At 42.5% G+C, this 17,394-nt stretch overlaps 1 protein-coding gene across 1 annotated transcript in view; it reads right to left on the bottom strand.

Annotated features, from left to right (window-relative positions):
* Positions 1 to 17,394, bottom strand: part of AFF3 (ALF transcription elongation factor 3) — a 1,727,663-nt gene that overhangs the window by 1,276,346 nt on the left and 433,923 nt on the right. The window contains exon 3 of the mRNA XM_085622771.1: positions 9,261 to 10,082. Coding sequence (XP_085478897.1) covers positions 9,261 to 10,082 — 822 coding nt within the window. The remainder of the gene's footprint in view (positions 1 to 9,260; positions 10,083 to 17,394) is intronic.

Below are 17,394 nucleotides of genomic sequence, written 5' to 3'. Positions count from 1 at the left end.
TTTAAAAATAGAAATAACACTTTCAAAGCATCATGAAAACATGTTGTCCATTAAGTGCATAGGTTCTTCTCAATTTTGTATCAGCAATAATATAACTAAGAGCAACAGTTCAAATATCAAGTGATTGGAAACATTGCAAATAGATCAAACCCTCTTTACAAGAGTTAAGGTGCTTATGAAGAAGGACAGGGCGTAAAAAGCACAATCTAAAGGAATCATATAAAGTACAAAAGAACATACAATGCACAGTGGATTGGGCAGTAAAAGAGTCACAAAGGCAACAGGCGAGGGAGGCAAACTAGGAATCGACTAGTGGGAAACCAACAAGGAAGTGAACTATGTTTAATCTCAACCTAGTGGGATAAAATGTATGCTCTGGATTTGCAATCCAATTCAAGTAAGGCTCCATATCAGAGGATGTAGAAATCTGCATATATGGTGTTACTGAAGACATATCAAGAGACTTTTCTAGTCTAGTTCCCTCTTTATACGTTTCAAAGCTCTCTTTCACTTTCATTTTGAGGTCAATACATATACTTTCCGGTGACTCAAAAAGATGACTGTACCCCAGGCTGTAAAATGTGTTTTACACATAAGCCAGCCACGGGATAGCAGTGATGTTTTCAAATTTTAGAAAATCTGACAATGCCTTCAGGGAGCTCCATAACTTTACCCATAATAAGAGTTGTCATTGAAATTTGATCATCCATGAACCCTGTACCCATTTCGAGATGTTCAATGAGACTTGAAGAAGTTTTAGGAATGGCCAAGAACCTGCATAAGAACCTGTTTTCGACTATCTGAAGTTTCGTGCAGGCAACGCAGCCCCAGACTCTGGCTTCAGAAGCGCCCACCAATAGGCACCTGCTTTTGTAAAGTTGAGCCATTTCCTGGATCGGCTTATGGCCTAGCCTTTTTTACAAATTTTAATATTGCATCTTCTGCTGCACACATCTTTTGGGCCCTTGGAATAAGTAGCCTGTCACATGACCCATTTGCCTCCAACAAGATGCCATGGTGGTTAAAAAAGGGAAATTTTCAGTTTGTGCCCCCTCTATATAAATGTTTTTGACTTGCTATGTTTTGGGCCAGAGGCCTTAATAAAAGATTTTGACTGATTCACCTTAAGTTTTAAATATAAGCATAAAATCATTAAAGCCATTCAGGAGATTTTGGAGGGCTTTTGCGTTCAAAGGTAAGAGAACCACGTCATCCACGTAAAGCAGCACGGGGACTGCCGGCATACCAATCCTAGGGACATAATCACTGGAAGCCCTTAAAACAGTGTCTAAGGAATTAAGATATAATGCAGAGACACTGCATAAGTCAGTGCTTCTAGCAGCCAAAGCACATTTTGATCTGGGCATTTTACATTCACACAACAAATTGGGTTCAAAATGTGCCAATTTGCTACAGAAAAATCCTTGACACTCTCTAAAATTCTAGTTTGAACGTGAACAAAAATCCAAGCCATGATGTGGAGCGAACATTAGATTGCCCTCTCAATAATGGCATTAAAAGTGTGGTTATTTCAAATCCAATTGTATTCCTTATTATAAATGTAGATACTCAAGAGACTGTATGAAATGTAAAAAATAATGGAACTTTCACAACGGAACCCCTTCACCCACCCAGTGAATGGGGTGGTTCATCATTGGGCACCTCATAGGATCGTCTGATTTCCAACTGACCTAGTTCCTTATTATGTAAATGGGCTGTCGGTACCAATCAGAGAATAACACGTCTACCACAGGCCTGCACAGAAAGCTCTTGGTTTGAAGTCAAAAGCAGAGCAGCAGCAAGGACCACAGTTGTATTGAAGCACCCCCATTCAAAGCACACCAAGCTTCCCGTGATCATCAGTAACCAATACTGAAACCATAATTGTTGTCAGCTGTCATACCACAAACACCTCCCAAGATATGACCACCTTTACCTGGTCAACCCGTGATTGATCGCCTTTATCTGGTCTAAACTTGGTTGACCTTTTTTACGTAGTCCAAACTTAGATCATACATCTGGCGAAACCGTAGGACACTCTGATGAGTGAGTAGAGTCCAAGGAGATCCTACTCACAATTGGGGTTGAGAACGAGGAAGCCTCCTCCTTAGGGGAGAAGGAAGCACACATGACCATCCTATCAGTGGCATAGCGGAGGGGGGGCGGGAGTCATGTCTGTCGACTACCACCATCCTCCCAGCCCCGAGAACAAGGTGGCGGCAGCACTTCCCCCCTCCCCCCCCGAACCAGTTGGCTGCCACCTCCCCGCTCTTAACTGCGCCCAGGTGGAAAACGTAGGTACCGCCCCAGCTGCACCCTATGCCGGTGGAGATATTTCTGCTTAGCCTTCCCTGGGAGCACTGGTAAGAAATGGCTTTGCCGAAGGAACTTGAGCTTTGGGAATAAGCAATGTTCTTTTTCCAGCAACAATGCCTGCGCTTTAGAACCAACTCTCCAGAGAAGAAACTTAATCTTCAGCTCTCAACCCTTTGGCTAGTTCACTGCTTCTAAGCATGTGACTAAATGTACCGTAAATGTAAATGTGGGCTGATTTATTCTAACCCGCAGTATATATTCTTCTTCCGAAATCAGCGTCACTTTTTAATTTTAACTCGAAGTGAAAGCTGCATAATATCACAATTGAAATGAACTCGCACTCATAAATTAAGTCATTTTTCTGCTTAGTGGGTGTCAATTTAGATTAATGATTCCAGAATGTGTAATAAACGGCATTAGCTGAGCTCGAGCCAGAGATAGATCTCTTTGCTAGATGACTGTTTCTGTCTTAAAAGAAAAAGGACCGGTAGGATAAATGCTGAATTTTGGCATAAAATTAAAGTGGAAGAATGCAACGAAGGAATGTTAAAAAAAAAGCTTCATCCGATTCCTAGGTCAATACCACATTTCATATTTCAAAAACTAAACTATGAATACACATTTCTAGTGAGTTTACAGAATAAAAAAAAATATGGTAGATGATTTTGTTTTGCAGGAGCTGCACCTCCATAAGAGCAGCGGAGCATTGCCCCCCTAAAAAAATGCCCCTGAGCAGCCAAAAAATAAAATGGTAATAAAGTTTAGTTATTGCCATTTTATTTTGAAGCAACCCATAACCTGAATCAAGTGTTAGCACGTGGCGGGGTCAGTGCTGCTGAGTGGCAGCAGGGAGCTGTGCAATTAACTTTAAAATGTGCATGTCGCTTTGGCCGTCTGTCTTGCGATTGCCTGTAAGACATGCGCATTTTAAACTTCTCTAACCTAGCTGTTTTAGACAGCTAGGTTAGCGAAAGCGCAGTCCTCCAGTGCTCTTAGGAGCGATGTGAGAGACACTCCCTCCAGTCATGACGCACCTCTCATGTTGAGAGACGTACCAGGATTGGAGAGTGCAGTTTCCTGGTCGGAGCTTCGAGCAGCAAAGACATCCGAGTGAAGAGGACATCGTGTGGCAAGTCTCCGTTGCTGGGGCAGCCATGCGCGCTATAAATCGAACTAATAATAATAATAAAGTGCCTTTTTGAAAATTATTATCCTAATGCCACCAGAATGTTGCCCGCCCCACCACCCTAAATATATGCCAGCCACCTCTGGTTTTGATTGTGTATCAAAGTGGGCAATGGCTCTGCACTTGTGCACAGTCAGAGCAAATGTAGCAACGCATGACAATCTCATATTAAAAACAGCAACAAACAAGTACATTACTCATTTGAAATATTTTTTATACTTTGAACCTTTATGACTACAAAATAGAACCATACATTCAAAAATCAATAAATATTATGTAGCATTGTGTCTTTCAGTACAACATTTAAATGGTTAATATTTGTCAAAGCAGTGAAGAATAAACTTTGAATGCAAGTGCATAAACAGATGCAACTATAAATTTAGGTGTAGATAAGAAATAGTCAAGCATAGTTTGCCTTGGGCCGGCAGAATCATCATCACGCCAGTTCTCGCCTGGAGAACTGCACTTTCTGTGCTTGTGGAAGTTGACCATAGTAGCATTATGAGTCATTGGGTTCATTATTAAGAGTCACAAAGATGGCAGCTGGAGGAGCATTTGCAGCAAACTAAAAAAATAATCCATGCTGGAAGCTAGTTCCAAACAAGTAGGGCCCACTATTCTAAAGATATTACCATTACCTCTCTTGGCTCAATTCAGTAGATGGTAGTCAAGGAATGATGATGCTCAAAACATGGCAATCAACATATTTGTGTATTGATACAATGATGTTTCTGATCAGAGATTATAGGAGCTAAAGCATTGGATGGGGTGATCAAACATTATGGGACCTCACAAAGCATCCATACAGTAGAGGACCGAAATTATTTATCTTAACTATTTGGTCATGATTTCAGGAGGAGATGGTCAGCTTTATGGCACAACAATGGCAGCCCATTGAAGTTTTCAACGTGTGTAGCAAAGCTAAGAAGTCATAGGTAACAAGCAGGCAGGTCCATCCATTGTTGAGAAGGTGAAGAGCATCGCCCATAATCTTAAATGTCAGGACTGCAGGTGGGATTATGGCTATAATCACTCAGGCATGTGAGGGCCCGTGCTCCTATTGGAGCATATTCCTTTCCCTGGAACCATTTGCCTTAGTCTTCTTTTGCGAGAAACTGCACACCTCATTTATATTTTTATAGTCACTTGGAGTCTTTTTCTTACAATGCATTAGTTAGGCTATGTTTTGACAATCGTGATCTAGAGTAAAGGACCAGTGGTGAGTCAGATGGTGTTCAGGTCATATGGGCCTCCAGATGTTTTCCTTTTAAAGAAGGGTGACCTGACCAGTTTTTAGCCTGGGTAGGCATCTCCGTGTTGTAAAGAATTTTTTATGGTTATAAGCCAAGCAGGGTGCACACTGTTGATAGCTAATTTGATCATAAAGGCAGCTATCAAGTAAGTCACTAATCAAAGATATGAGGTAAGTGTGCACCTTCCAAGACAGATGCCTTCCAAACTAACCCCTTACACCCGAGTAAAGAAGGATAATCCCAATGCCCCTGTCCCAGGAGAACCACAAAGGACCACCTAACCAGAAAATCATTTGTATTGTCTGTCTTGAGAAGGCAGGTGGTCTATGAGTTCTCAATTTCCAGTGGCCCCCAGACAGGTTTGTTTATTCTACTATTTGTGTATGGTAAAACGTTTGCTGCAGAGCATAAGCCATTTGAGTTCTAGAATCCTCTGGAGGGAGATATTGTTCTTGGCATGTCTAACAATAAATGTCCTGACTGAGATGAAATCCTGGCTCCTGTTGAACTAACCACAAGATTGACTTAAGGGTCGAACTGGGATGGATTATATTCCAAGGCACCAAAATAAAAGGGACCCCGTTAGTGACTCAGATAGCTAAAAAAGGTGACTCAAATTAGCAAATCGGGCTGTTTTGATCTTGTAAATACACTTTATATACGTGTTCTGCAAGGTATGGAAGGCTGTATGCATTTATGCTTGCAGCAGTCAATATCTGCGGTAATATCATGGAAATCTACAGTGAAAACTGGCCCACCAGACCATAAAACAGGCCTACAAACAGCAACTTTGTGGCCCACACACTGACTTTTCAGACCTGTCATTCCGGCACTGCCAAAGTGTCCTATTGATCAGTCCGACCCTGCCTGTTCCTTAGTCTCCTGTCCACTGATAGCACTGATTTCCACCCTTCCTCTCTAGAGTAGACTCTTCTCCAATTCCATGGATGCCCTCTTAGTGGTCGTAATGTCATTACTCAGTTGGTAGAGTCATAGGTCACGGGTTGGGATGTTTCAATAGGGTTCTAATTCTGTGGCTCAGGTTCCTACTGCATTATAGTTGAGGTCCACTAGAAGTCAGACATTGACTTCTGCACCCAACTTTCAAGAGAAAAGTGCATAAAGGTACAAAGGGCCAAAAAAGGGATTGTGTTGATTTAAGTGGAATATTTTCTGTAAATCAAGGAGTTTTATTTTGCACATGACTTTCTTCAATGCCTCAAATGGCATTTTAGCAACTGTCACATGGATTTTGTCTGAAATAGCATTACATTAGCAAAGTTTAATATAGCAAATACCATAGTGTTGGAAATCTGTGCAGGATGACACTAAGGGGCCGATTAGGATGGCGGGCGGATTTTTGTCCGCCTGCCACCCTAGCGGTGCTGGGACTGGCCGCCAGTGGTACGGCGGTCCCACACCTGCAACTAGGATGCCACCGCCACAGTGGCGGTGGCATCCTCTATTCCCAGCATTGTGGCGGGCGGTGCTCACAGCACCGCCCGCCATAATGCTGGGAATGCCCTGTATGCATTGTCATGCACAAGGTGATAGGCACCGCGTGGTGCCTGCCACCTTGTCCATGACAATGTAGGGGGGTACCATAGGTACGCCTCATGTGCACACCCCCAATACCCTGGGGGCCCACAACGGGCCCCCGACAGCAAAATCCACATGCCCGATGCCACCACGGAAAGGCTGCTTCCCGCACCCATGCTAATATGGATGGCGGTGTCTAGCAGACACCGCCACCATATCTAGCCCCTTTTCCGCCAGGTCGACCGGCGGAAAACCGGCAGATGGTCTTTCTGTCCCCCGGGGTCCCCCCGCCATACTAATATGGCGGGGGAAATGAGTGGCGGGTGGAAGGAAATGTAGGGCGGATCGCCACCGCCATGCGGGCGGTGGCGATCCGCCCTACATCGTAATCAGCCCCAGAGTGTGGATACACAAAGCTTTAAAATACACCCGTTCTCAGACGCATGGAAGAAACGTTCATGCTTCTTAAATTTGAAATTCACATAAATTTGTACAGCCATGAAATCCATTTTGCTTTCAATAAATTAGGTGTTCTTTGCTGCGTTTTCCACATTACCACGATTTTTGTATTACTTTTAGATTCATATTATTCGAGGCTACTTACTGCTTCTCAAAACAGGCTGAAACATTTCAATGGGCTATTTAGCTTCATAAAAACAGCAAGATGCACTTTTTTTTTAACCGCAACGCATACTGTGGTCCAAACCTGTATCGAATAACCCCTAATTTGATAACTCAAAACTCCATACGCCTTCTTGTGGAATGAACTAGAGAAAAAAATTAGAATGCACACATTTTCCCATTCTTAGATATTGCTAAAATGAATGATTCTGAAGAAATTTGAAAATATTTGCTAACTTATTGGTATGTGCAAAAATGAAACCTTGCAATCTGTTATAGCCATGGTGACTGGAATTATGCAGCAGGGGAGGATCAAATTATGGGGCAGGGTTGACTAAATTATGTGGTAAGAAAAGCCAAGTTATACAGCATCATGTAGCACATTTTGTAATAGTATTACATATTTTGTCATTTTTACACATACTAATACTGTCTGGGCAAAGCTTTCACCTCATTAGTACCAGTTTAACACCCAAATGTAGCAAAATCTTGAATCTGATAAAATGTGCAGATTATACAGCAGGTGATGGAAAATGCATGGAGAGGATGTGGTGTAATGACCTGCACTGCCGACATCAGAGCCGCTTCAAACCAGGTTCAAGTCTCGGTGTCTACATCAACAGCCTGTGATTCAGGGCAAATCACTTAATCTTCCCATGCCTACAATTCAGTGCCTTGAGACCCTTACAGGTGATTTGCTGTGCTTTACAAATCCTCAATATATTTACGTCGCAAATGCTGCAAATCCATAATTATGCAGAAAATGTTGCGGCCACATAATTGAATAATTCCAGTGACCCTGGTTATACCACACTCTATTGTTGAGCACATTTTAAATGTGACTACCTAAACATTAGACTTCCTCTATTTGTCACTATTTTCTTAAGGCTGCTCACCATTCATAGTGTGTTTTCCATCAAATAGGTATAATTTAAAACGGTATGTTCTTCCAGTAAACACACCCTAAATACAGAACCCAGGTATTCTAACCAAGAATGATTTTGGAATTAAAAAGCACGTGAAGTTCAAATCAGAAATCCCCCCTCATTGCCTGGCCATGAGCTATCCTGAAAAAAACCTGTCCCTCAACAAACACCTGAATGCACCAGCATGAAGACTTGGACTGCTCCTCCAACCGCCCTAGAGTCTCTTCCCTCCGGAACCTTTCCCTTAAACACTATTTATCCTACTAAGACCCATTATGTATCATAATCTGTCAGCAACGCTCTTATCTCATAACTTATTAATGGGATGATGCATCTCAATACATACAACGCCTGTCTACTATACTGTGTTCTATCATTGCTTAAGCTGTAAAAAGACTAAGTGACGAAGCCCAAAGCTTTACTTAGAAGCTTGCGCAACTGTTGAATGTAAGTGTGAGGACCACAAAGTCTGCTTAATCTTGAGTTCACTTCATGTCTCTATAATCCACCACCAGACACTCCGTGTCCCTTTATATCACTCTTGAAAGATCCTGCTTTTCCATTTGTCTTGTTTTTTCCACCTTTCTCTTCCTCCGTCTTTCCCCCTTGTGCGTTTTTCACTCTCTTGCTCTTGGTCAAAGTCTGATGAGGAAAATAAGTTCCGGTCTCCAATAATGAGTGCCATTGGGCCCACCTGAAAGCAGAGGGGCAAATTAAGCACTGTGTACTATCTATGCAAAGCCTTGTACTTAAGTCCCTAGGCACTTTTATTTGTACATAATTGTACTGATTCAGTTAGTTCTATTTGCAAATGATTATCAATGTACTTAAAACTTGTCTGCCCTATATTTTACCTCCCTGTACTATGCAAATTTCACTGAATAATTCTTGCATTCTATATTGTACCACACTTATGGCCTTTAATGTACCTCACTGTGCCTGTTAATGGAACTGGAAATTATGGCCACAGCAGTTACCGACCAGCACAGTAAATATCTGGGTCAAAATACCACTCAATTATGCGTTATATCTTAGTGGACCACTAAGAAATGAGGAATAGCTGGGCTTCTGATTTACAGAATTTGGTTGCCCTGGTTATCCCTTATTCATGGCCGCTTTATCACCCATAGATTTATGCTGCTGCGAGCAAACAAAGAGCAGAAGGAAAACTCTCCAGGCCCACAGGTTTACCACATTACTCGTAAGTCAGATGAACTCAGTGACTCCGCTGCCGGGCCATTCATAAATTAGAAACAATTGTTGATGAGTCCTCTATGTATGATATCTGTATACAGATCTGAAAACTTGTTGGCCAAATCCTTAAAAAAATCTGAAACTGAATTTTAATAACTGTGTAGGACATGGTATAAATGAACACATTGCCATGCAAAGTTATGTAATAAAACTAAATGCAAATACCTCTTCGTCAGGTGAAACACTATATTTCTCCAGTTTCCCCTCTTTCTCTGATGATTCAGGTTTGCATGTTGGTACTCCTTCATATGAGGTACAGTTCAGATTAGTCTCTGTGGAAGACTTCAAATTGGGCGGCTCATCCAGAGCTTGATCCTGACCGTCCATCGGTCTTACATAAGCAGTTGGCTTTTGCTGGATTAGACTTGGCTTTGAGACAATTGACGCAGGAAAGTTCTTAACACAACACCTACTGTTGGCATGTTTAGTGGACAGAACTGGCCTCTCCTGGGCCTGAAGGCCTACATCCATGTTGCAGATAAGTTCTGAGCACTGTTGGTGTCTATCAATAGTCTCTGCAAGCGGCGAGCTAGCTGATTCCAGAGGTGTTGCCATGGAAGAGGAAGAGAATGATGAGCTTGTTGTATAACATTTAGGGATATTGGTAGTGTTGTGTTGGCTGCTAAGGTTAACCTCACTGCTTTGGGATGGAAGCAGGATGTGTCTGTTCTTGCTGGTCTTCTGTCGGTTCTCCACAGGAGTGGTGAGTTCAGCTTTTCGACAGTTCATCGCAGCCCTTTTGCTCTGCTGCCCAGAGATCACAGCTGTGGAAGAAGCTGTAGTGCTGCACATTGAGAGAAGAGGCTGTGCACCCAAGTCTATTGGAACTTGCTCCTCTGTTGTGTCTGCTGTGTCTGGAAGAACTCCAGCTTTTGAAATTCCAGTCAAGTGACTTTGGTTGGGACAATCTGTCAGGAGATCTTTCATTTCATCATAATTGCCTAGAGTGCTCTGGACACGACTTGATAGCTCATCTCCTTTACTTGCCTGCAAAATAAAAAAATTCTGCTTAATCGATTGACATAAGGATTTAGTTTGGCAAGGTTTTTGTGAAACAATGCTACTTTTTCATGTGAAGTTACAAACATCTTTGTTAAGACCAGGCAAAATTTTCATTATGGCAGTGCAATCTAGTTTTGGTAATTTTGTGTTACACTTGCTATGGGAAATTGCAGAAATTATGCTATTATGCCATATTGCGTAACTATATGCCAGTCACAGCAATAACTTCGCATGAGAGATCAGGAACAATGCAAAAGAGCAGAGTGTGAGTGGCTGCTGTTTGCGGTGGTTGTGTTTTTTGCTCAAATCTTTTAGGGCGAGATACACAGTTGCGTAGCAAGGAGGGGCAGTTTGCCCCGGGCAGCACGATTCCGAGACAGCTCTTACTTGCCTTCTCGGGGTGGCAATTCCCTTGCTATTCGATGCAGCTGCAGCGGGTGGCAAACACGGGGACCGCCACATAATTTTGCGCAGTTTTCCAAACATGTCACTTAGGGGCCGATTACTATGACGGAGGCACTGCCACCGCCGGCCGTGCGGTGGCGGTCCCTCCGCCATCTGATTGCCTATTTCCCCTGCCACATTAGGATGGCAGGGGAATCATTTGGCAAGCGTGGCGGGTGCAAAGACCGCCTGCCATGCTTCCGCCACAGGCAATTGTTACGATTTCCTGGCGGAGTGGATAAGACCAGGGAAATGGCAGTGCCTAGCAGGCACCGCCTGCCAGATTACAATGCTAGCGTCAGCCAGCCTGTCCATGGCGGTGGAACTGCCATGAAAAGGCTGGCGGAGGCTGGATTCTGGGCCCCGTTGCTGGCCCCTTCTGTGTTGGGGGAGCCAGTTGTGCACTCATTTCCATGCACAAGGTGACAGGCACCCCGTGGTGCCTGCCACGTTGTGCTGGGAAACGCACAACATGACCATTTAGCAGTGCGGCAGGTGCTGCAGCCAGCAGCACCCACCGCAATGTTAAATTGCTGGATGCGACCGCCACGGTGGCGGTCACATTGTAATTAGGGGTGCAGGACTGCTGCCTTACAGGCGGGCTGTCCCGATCTGCCGTATGATGGCAGGCGGACTCAAGTCCACCTGCCATCGTAATCGGCCCCTTAATTACAAAAATGCAAATTATGAGAATTTCGCACACCTCTAAAGTAGACTTTGATAACCTGTTATTCTTTTAACTTTAAATGAAAAATTCTCTAAAAGGACTTAAAGTATAAAAAAACTTCTAATCTTCCAACCAAGAGTGGAAATGCGTTAACTGGTATTTCGATCTAAGTGGAGGCCACTCAATAGAGCTTGTTTCTCCAATACCCTCCTTCCTTATGAAATTCTAACTGCCTCTCACAAGCTATTATTAACCTTGTTTTTTCAATTTGCTGTATACAGATAATTATATTGACAGCAATAAGAAATCTTCGCGAGGCTTCGGAATGGGCTGTAGGCTTTTCAAGCACGAAAATAGTAAGGCTGAGCTGCACACACTGAATCAGATACTAGTAAAAGATTTTCAAAAGGAATAGCAGTAGCAATTGTGGAAGATGTTTCTGATTGCACAGACTGTATACTGCAAGCTATGATTTCTTCTCATGTTTACATAGAAATAGTCAACGAGATAGGGCATTTCATGTGAACATGGTGCAACATTATTGTTTATTTTGTTTTATTTTATTATTTTATTAGCTTTTTTTGTAAAACGGTGAAGACCAGGCTACAGCAGCAGGGGCATAGGTGGGAGCGGTGGGGAGGAGGTGGGGTGTTGGGGGGTTGACAGATGACGGGATAGGTAAAATTAAATAAAAAATAAATAAAACCACTTACCTTGAGCTTGCCGCATCACTGACTCGGTGATGTGGTGAGCGCAAGGTAAGTTGTTTTATTTATTTATTTAATTTTACCTTCAAGAGTAGAGATTTGTGATCCCGCTCTGTGGAATACTGTAAGGTTAACTTATGTCTCTCAGGTTTATGATATGATGATATGCATGTGAGTATTTGCTTGTGGACCCAAGAGCGAAAGTCGCTGTTGTCAGCATATAGCTATACTTTACTGCTAGTAGAAGCTGTAGGGATTATGTCTCCAAACTCACAGGTGATTGTCAATAGTCTTGATGGCTCATACATATATAAATATCATAATAATACAGATTATTAATACTGACCGAACGCTAACCAGGGAGACATTGTCATTTAGTCCTACATCAAAGGTTCTCAGACTGTAGACCCATCTCTGTTCTTTTTGAAAGAGATTGCTTTTGGCATCTCCGTTTGTATCATCCAGTGTTTCCAAAATCACTGATTCAATTAGTTGGCTGTATACCGAGAAGTAAGAAAGTGGTTACTCTCCCTTGCGGTGGCTTTTTTGCATCTGATATTGCTACGGTGTTCCCCAAACCTTGTTTTGACTTTGCGTCAAGTCATGCCTATGTATCTTAGTCTGCATGGACATGTGATCATGTATATGGCGTGTGTGGTATCGCAATTTGTGTTTCCTTTTAGAGTCCACTCAAAGTTCTTGCTCAATGAGAGGGTTTTTGTTGTTTTTGTCAAATGGCACACTGCACATGACCCGCAGGGATAATGTCCTGCTACAGGTGGTAGGCCCCAAGTTTTGAGTATCGTATTTGTTTTCTTTTTCTTTTTAGGGGACTGTATATGTACCAAGAGATCTCCAATGTTTTTACTCCTTTTGTGGGCAAATATACGCTTCGGCCAGTTTAAAGATCCAGACGTTATGATGTGCCAATGTTTGTTGATAGCTTTCTTAATGCTGTTGGGCACTGTGCAGTAGGTGGACCCTCACGTAAGTATGTTATTTTTCTTCGCGTTCTCTGTTTGTTCCAGGAGGTTATTCCTGTTCTGACACCTGGCTCTCTTTTGGTGCTTGTTGATAATCTGGTTGGAGTAATCCCTCACCCTCAGTTTTTCCTGTAGTGCTGAGGCTTGCTTTTTTATAATCCTCTATATTGTTACAGTTGCATCGTACTACAGTCAATTCTTACGAACACAACGCAACTGTAGCAATATAGAGGATTATAAAACATGTTCTTACTGATTCAATTAAGGTAACAGAGCAAGCTATAAAAACTGCCCTTCTACAGACCACCTTTAACATTCAGTTCAGGGAGAGACGCATGCGGGAGAGACGCATGCGGGAGCACTGCGCAGAATGATTTAAAGCCAAATAAGTGCAATTGACCGAGAGTATAGAATTCACCCTTTATGGTTTAGTTTTCAATTTAAAAGTGCACATGGATTTGTTGCCTTACTTATTTCATATTCGCTTCAGGCTTAAACATCATGATGCAAATGAAATGCATACTTAAGGTAACAGCACATTATTTTTTGGGATAAAAAATAGCCCTCCCCATTCTGGCTTCCTCAAACAGCCTAATAGTATCATTTCACTTATTCAAATTACTAAGAGACATTTTTGTCCCCTAGTTCTGCCAGCATGTTTGCCAATATTGAACACTGGGATGATTTGTCTTTACCCTATCATTATTATTTAACAAAGAGAGTGCTATGCTTTATCTCACAGTTCTTTATACACATTTGCCGAGAGTGAGAGAAGGGCAGTGTCCCTGTTCCCCCTGGTTGTATCTTTCTTTCACTAATGCATATTTATAGGAAGATAACCACACCGTCACCAGCGACTTTGCTGCCTACGTTTTTTTCAGTGTCACACTGGGTGATTTGGGAAATTGGCAATGTTAGTTTCATCATGGATTTAATTTTCCTTTGTTTCTCTCACAGTTATAGGCCCAAAGACTGTACCTATAACCATGTTCCGTCTGGAGCAAAGTGTGCTCACTGCCAAAGACGGGTGAGTGCTTCCACTCACTTATAACACACTATCAGGGAAGCCCTGAAGTATAAGGCCTCCATATATAATTTTTTTGTCCTGACAAAGGCCATAGACCAGTTGGGTCTGTCCCAGGTCAAAACTTGTCGACCCAACCACTAGATGTTGTGGACCAGTGACTCATCCACCAAACACCACTCTGTTTTTAGACGTCTCCCTATGCTACTCTTTTCCCCCAATAAAGATTCACCTAAAGGATAGGAGATAATTTTAATCCACTCACCACTGACAACATCCAGTCTCCCTCTTCGGTGGAGGTTTTGATGTCACTTGTAGACTGGGACACTCAAGTGACAAGATCTGATGATGATACTTTCCACCGAACCAAACTAAGCAGAGATTACATACACCACAGTCTGTGAATGTGTGGTTGAGGGTCTCTGAGACAAAAAGTTCTGAGACTCTGGCACTGAGATTTATGTGGTTCATTGTCCCCCTTTCTGATAGATAAACGGTACCTCTTGGAAGCTGAATGAACCTCTGCTTTTTCCTCCATTCACTTTTTTGATCTGTACTAAAACAATGTGTGGTGCCAGTCAATGGCATTTTGGGCTAATAATGTCAAAGCAGCAGTATTATCATCAGTAGAGAGGTCAGGCGGAAATCCTGCCTGATGGAAGCGTATTAGTTTCTTCTCGTTTGTCCAGTCAGCTTGCTTGCAAAGTAAATAGTTAGCAACAATCTTGCCATCATAATCCAAGAGAGAAAAGTATGCAATGGATATATCAGATGAATGATTGATCCATTCAAAGATGGGGGCATTATACCAGAATACAAAACATTGGAGAATAAGTGGTAAAAAAAAGTGCTCCAGAGAGTGGGATCTTGTTTTAAAATGTTAATATGTTAGCTATTTGGCCAGGAGCCTCAGAAGATTGACTTTTAATTCTTAATGAAGCAATGTCATCTTGCGTTACACGTAATGATGCTTCAAAATATGGTTATCTGATTTTTGGTGGTTTTAATGTGTGCCTTCGATTTCTCAACAAGAATTAAGTGGTCAATTGCTGGCCTGTAAGCATTTGTCACAAGTCCAAGGAAAGCCAAAATCTGTTGGGTTAATTTGAATTATTAGTGTCAATAAGATTTATTCATGCAGGTACGTGTTGAGTATGCTTTGTGTCCTTAAGAACTTGCTTGTAGTTTTGTTTATCATGTTTAATCTGGGAGTCACATATAGATGAGTACAGGTTCTTTAATAATTGTAGCAGCACCTGCTGGTGCAATTGCTTTGCATGTTTGACTCCCTGATACTTAAGCAAACTGATGTGTATTCTATCCTTACTGGGTTTATAGTTATATTCATGATTGGTACATAGAAAGTTCAAGATAGGTAATGTTATCAGTCAAGCTGCCAGTTACTAGTACCGTAGTCGATATTATCCTGGCATTCAAGCTTTTTGATTATGAACTTTTCCTTATGCCGCTGTAATAGTTTTGAATTTAAGTCACCATTTTATCATATAATTCTATTGTTTGTGGATTTTAAATTACTGTCGATTGATTTGGTATCTGACAAATGATTTAGGGCAGCTTCCTACAGTACCTCGTCTTTGAAGTTGGGGCACCATATGCCTGAGATGCCTTGCATGGCAAGTCCTCCTCACAGGCAAGTGAAGGAACTTAGTAGAGCCAGCAGGGCTAGATAGCTCATTGCACACTAGACTCCTTCTATAATGGTCCGGCATCCTCCTTACCATGAGGTATGCCTTTTATTTATATTGGTTGTATGTGAGAATATTGGGGACAGAAATATCATCCTACAAAAATATTTACAAATAACTATGGTGAAGGTAAGAATGTATATAGATACGCATAGGTTTGCTATTTTTAACTGCACACCTAAGTTCCCTTAATATATATCATAAAGGTACATATATTAGGAGTTAAAGTAGAAAGTTGGGTTATTAGTAGGCGGATGTAGGTAGTTTTAGCTAGAAAATAATACTACAGTCACCAATAAGGTCCAGTCAAGTCTCAATAAATTAATCCTTGCTCAACCCTTAGTAGCTTGGCAGATGAGCAGCCAGGCTTAACTCAGGAGACAGGTGGGTAAAGCATTTGATATCACCAAAACAGTAAACAAGTAAAAGGCACAACACAATAAAGATCAAACACCAATTTATAAAAATCGAGAATAGTCTTATCTTTAGAAAGCACCAAAACAACAAACATCCAATGTAGGGAACCGGAGATATGAATTTTCAAGAAGTAAACTGCAGTATTTCACGTAAATGGATAAAACACCAGCCGTGGCTATCTGGTTGCGCTGGACAAGGTCAAATCAAAAAATTCATGCCGACTGCATCGGAGCACGGGTCGGGTACAGTCCCAGGTTGGTCCCGCTGAAAATTTACCATCTCAAGTTCTGTGCCAGGAGTCCGGTTCACGGGGAAAAAGTTTGCCTGGAGCAAGGAGAGTATCGCCGGCAGTGAGCAGTGGGGCACAAAGAACCAGTGGGCATCACAGTTTGGAGGGGATGGACCTCGCTGTCGAGAGTGGTGAAACTTGTTGTGCGAAGAGACAGACTTGTGGGGGCTCGTGCTGATTCTTTGGGCGAGCAGCATGGTTTAAGTGGGAATGGGCCAGTTCACAAAAAACCCAAAAGCTTGTTTTAAGGGCTACAAATCCACCTCAGGGCCCAGGACCTGAAAGGCACATCTTGGGGGTCAGAAACGTGTTGCAGACGAGCACAGGAGCTATAGTCTCAGTTGGTTCTTGGTATCTTTGGGGAGATCAGTATCTTCTAGTACTGGCCAAGGGTTCAGAAACTCTGGATTGCACTTGGGGTCTAGGATTCAGTCTCTCACAATGCACCTATGCAGTCCAGGAAAATCTAGCTGTAGCTTGTCAGTGAGAGTAATCCTCTCATTGGGCTGTTGTAGGTGGCTTCTTCCAGCACTTTTTGACCAGTTACTGCTCAGGGTGTCCACTCCTTTGCCTTTAAGACACACTGTCCTTTCTCGGTGGATTCTTGAAAGTGTAAAAGGTGCAGTCCTTCTGAGTGCAAGCCTTCTGTGGTCCAGTCCAAGGGTCCAGCAGGGAAATCATTCTTCTCTTGTTCCAGGCAGTGTTCTGAGGAGCTTCTGCAGCTCTGTCAAATGTATCCTCCATTCGGGGCTGGCAAGAGTGGGACACACCCCAACCAATAGGGGCAATGTTTCCTCCCTCTGCTATGACCACTTCCTGCAAAGTGTGGCATATGTTTGCCCCAGAATGCACAATTCTTCATAAATCAAAATGGAAAAATGATTTCCTTGAAGCATGTGTCAGGCTACGCTAACCCACAGGTGTGGCTAACATTTCAGTACACTCCCTGACCTGTGACATCTGTTCTTCTACCGTTAAAGTCTGGTTTATCTCCCCAGCCGCCTTCATGTCCCTGGCTTCTCCAGGAAGCAAATCTCATCCCACCAAATGGCTGTATTGT

Source organism: Triturus cristatus, chromosome 8 (assembly GCF_964204655.1).
Source record: "Triturus cristatus chromosome 8, aTriCri1.1, whole genome shotgun sequence".
In the NCBI taxonomy this organism is placed as follows: Eukaryota; Metazoa; Chordata; class Amphibia; order Caudata; family Salamandridae; genus Triturus; species Triturus cristatus.
The sequence above is the reverse complement of the archived record's forward strand: the minus strand, read 5'-3'. Positions and strand labels throughout refer to the sequence as shown.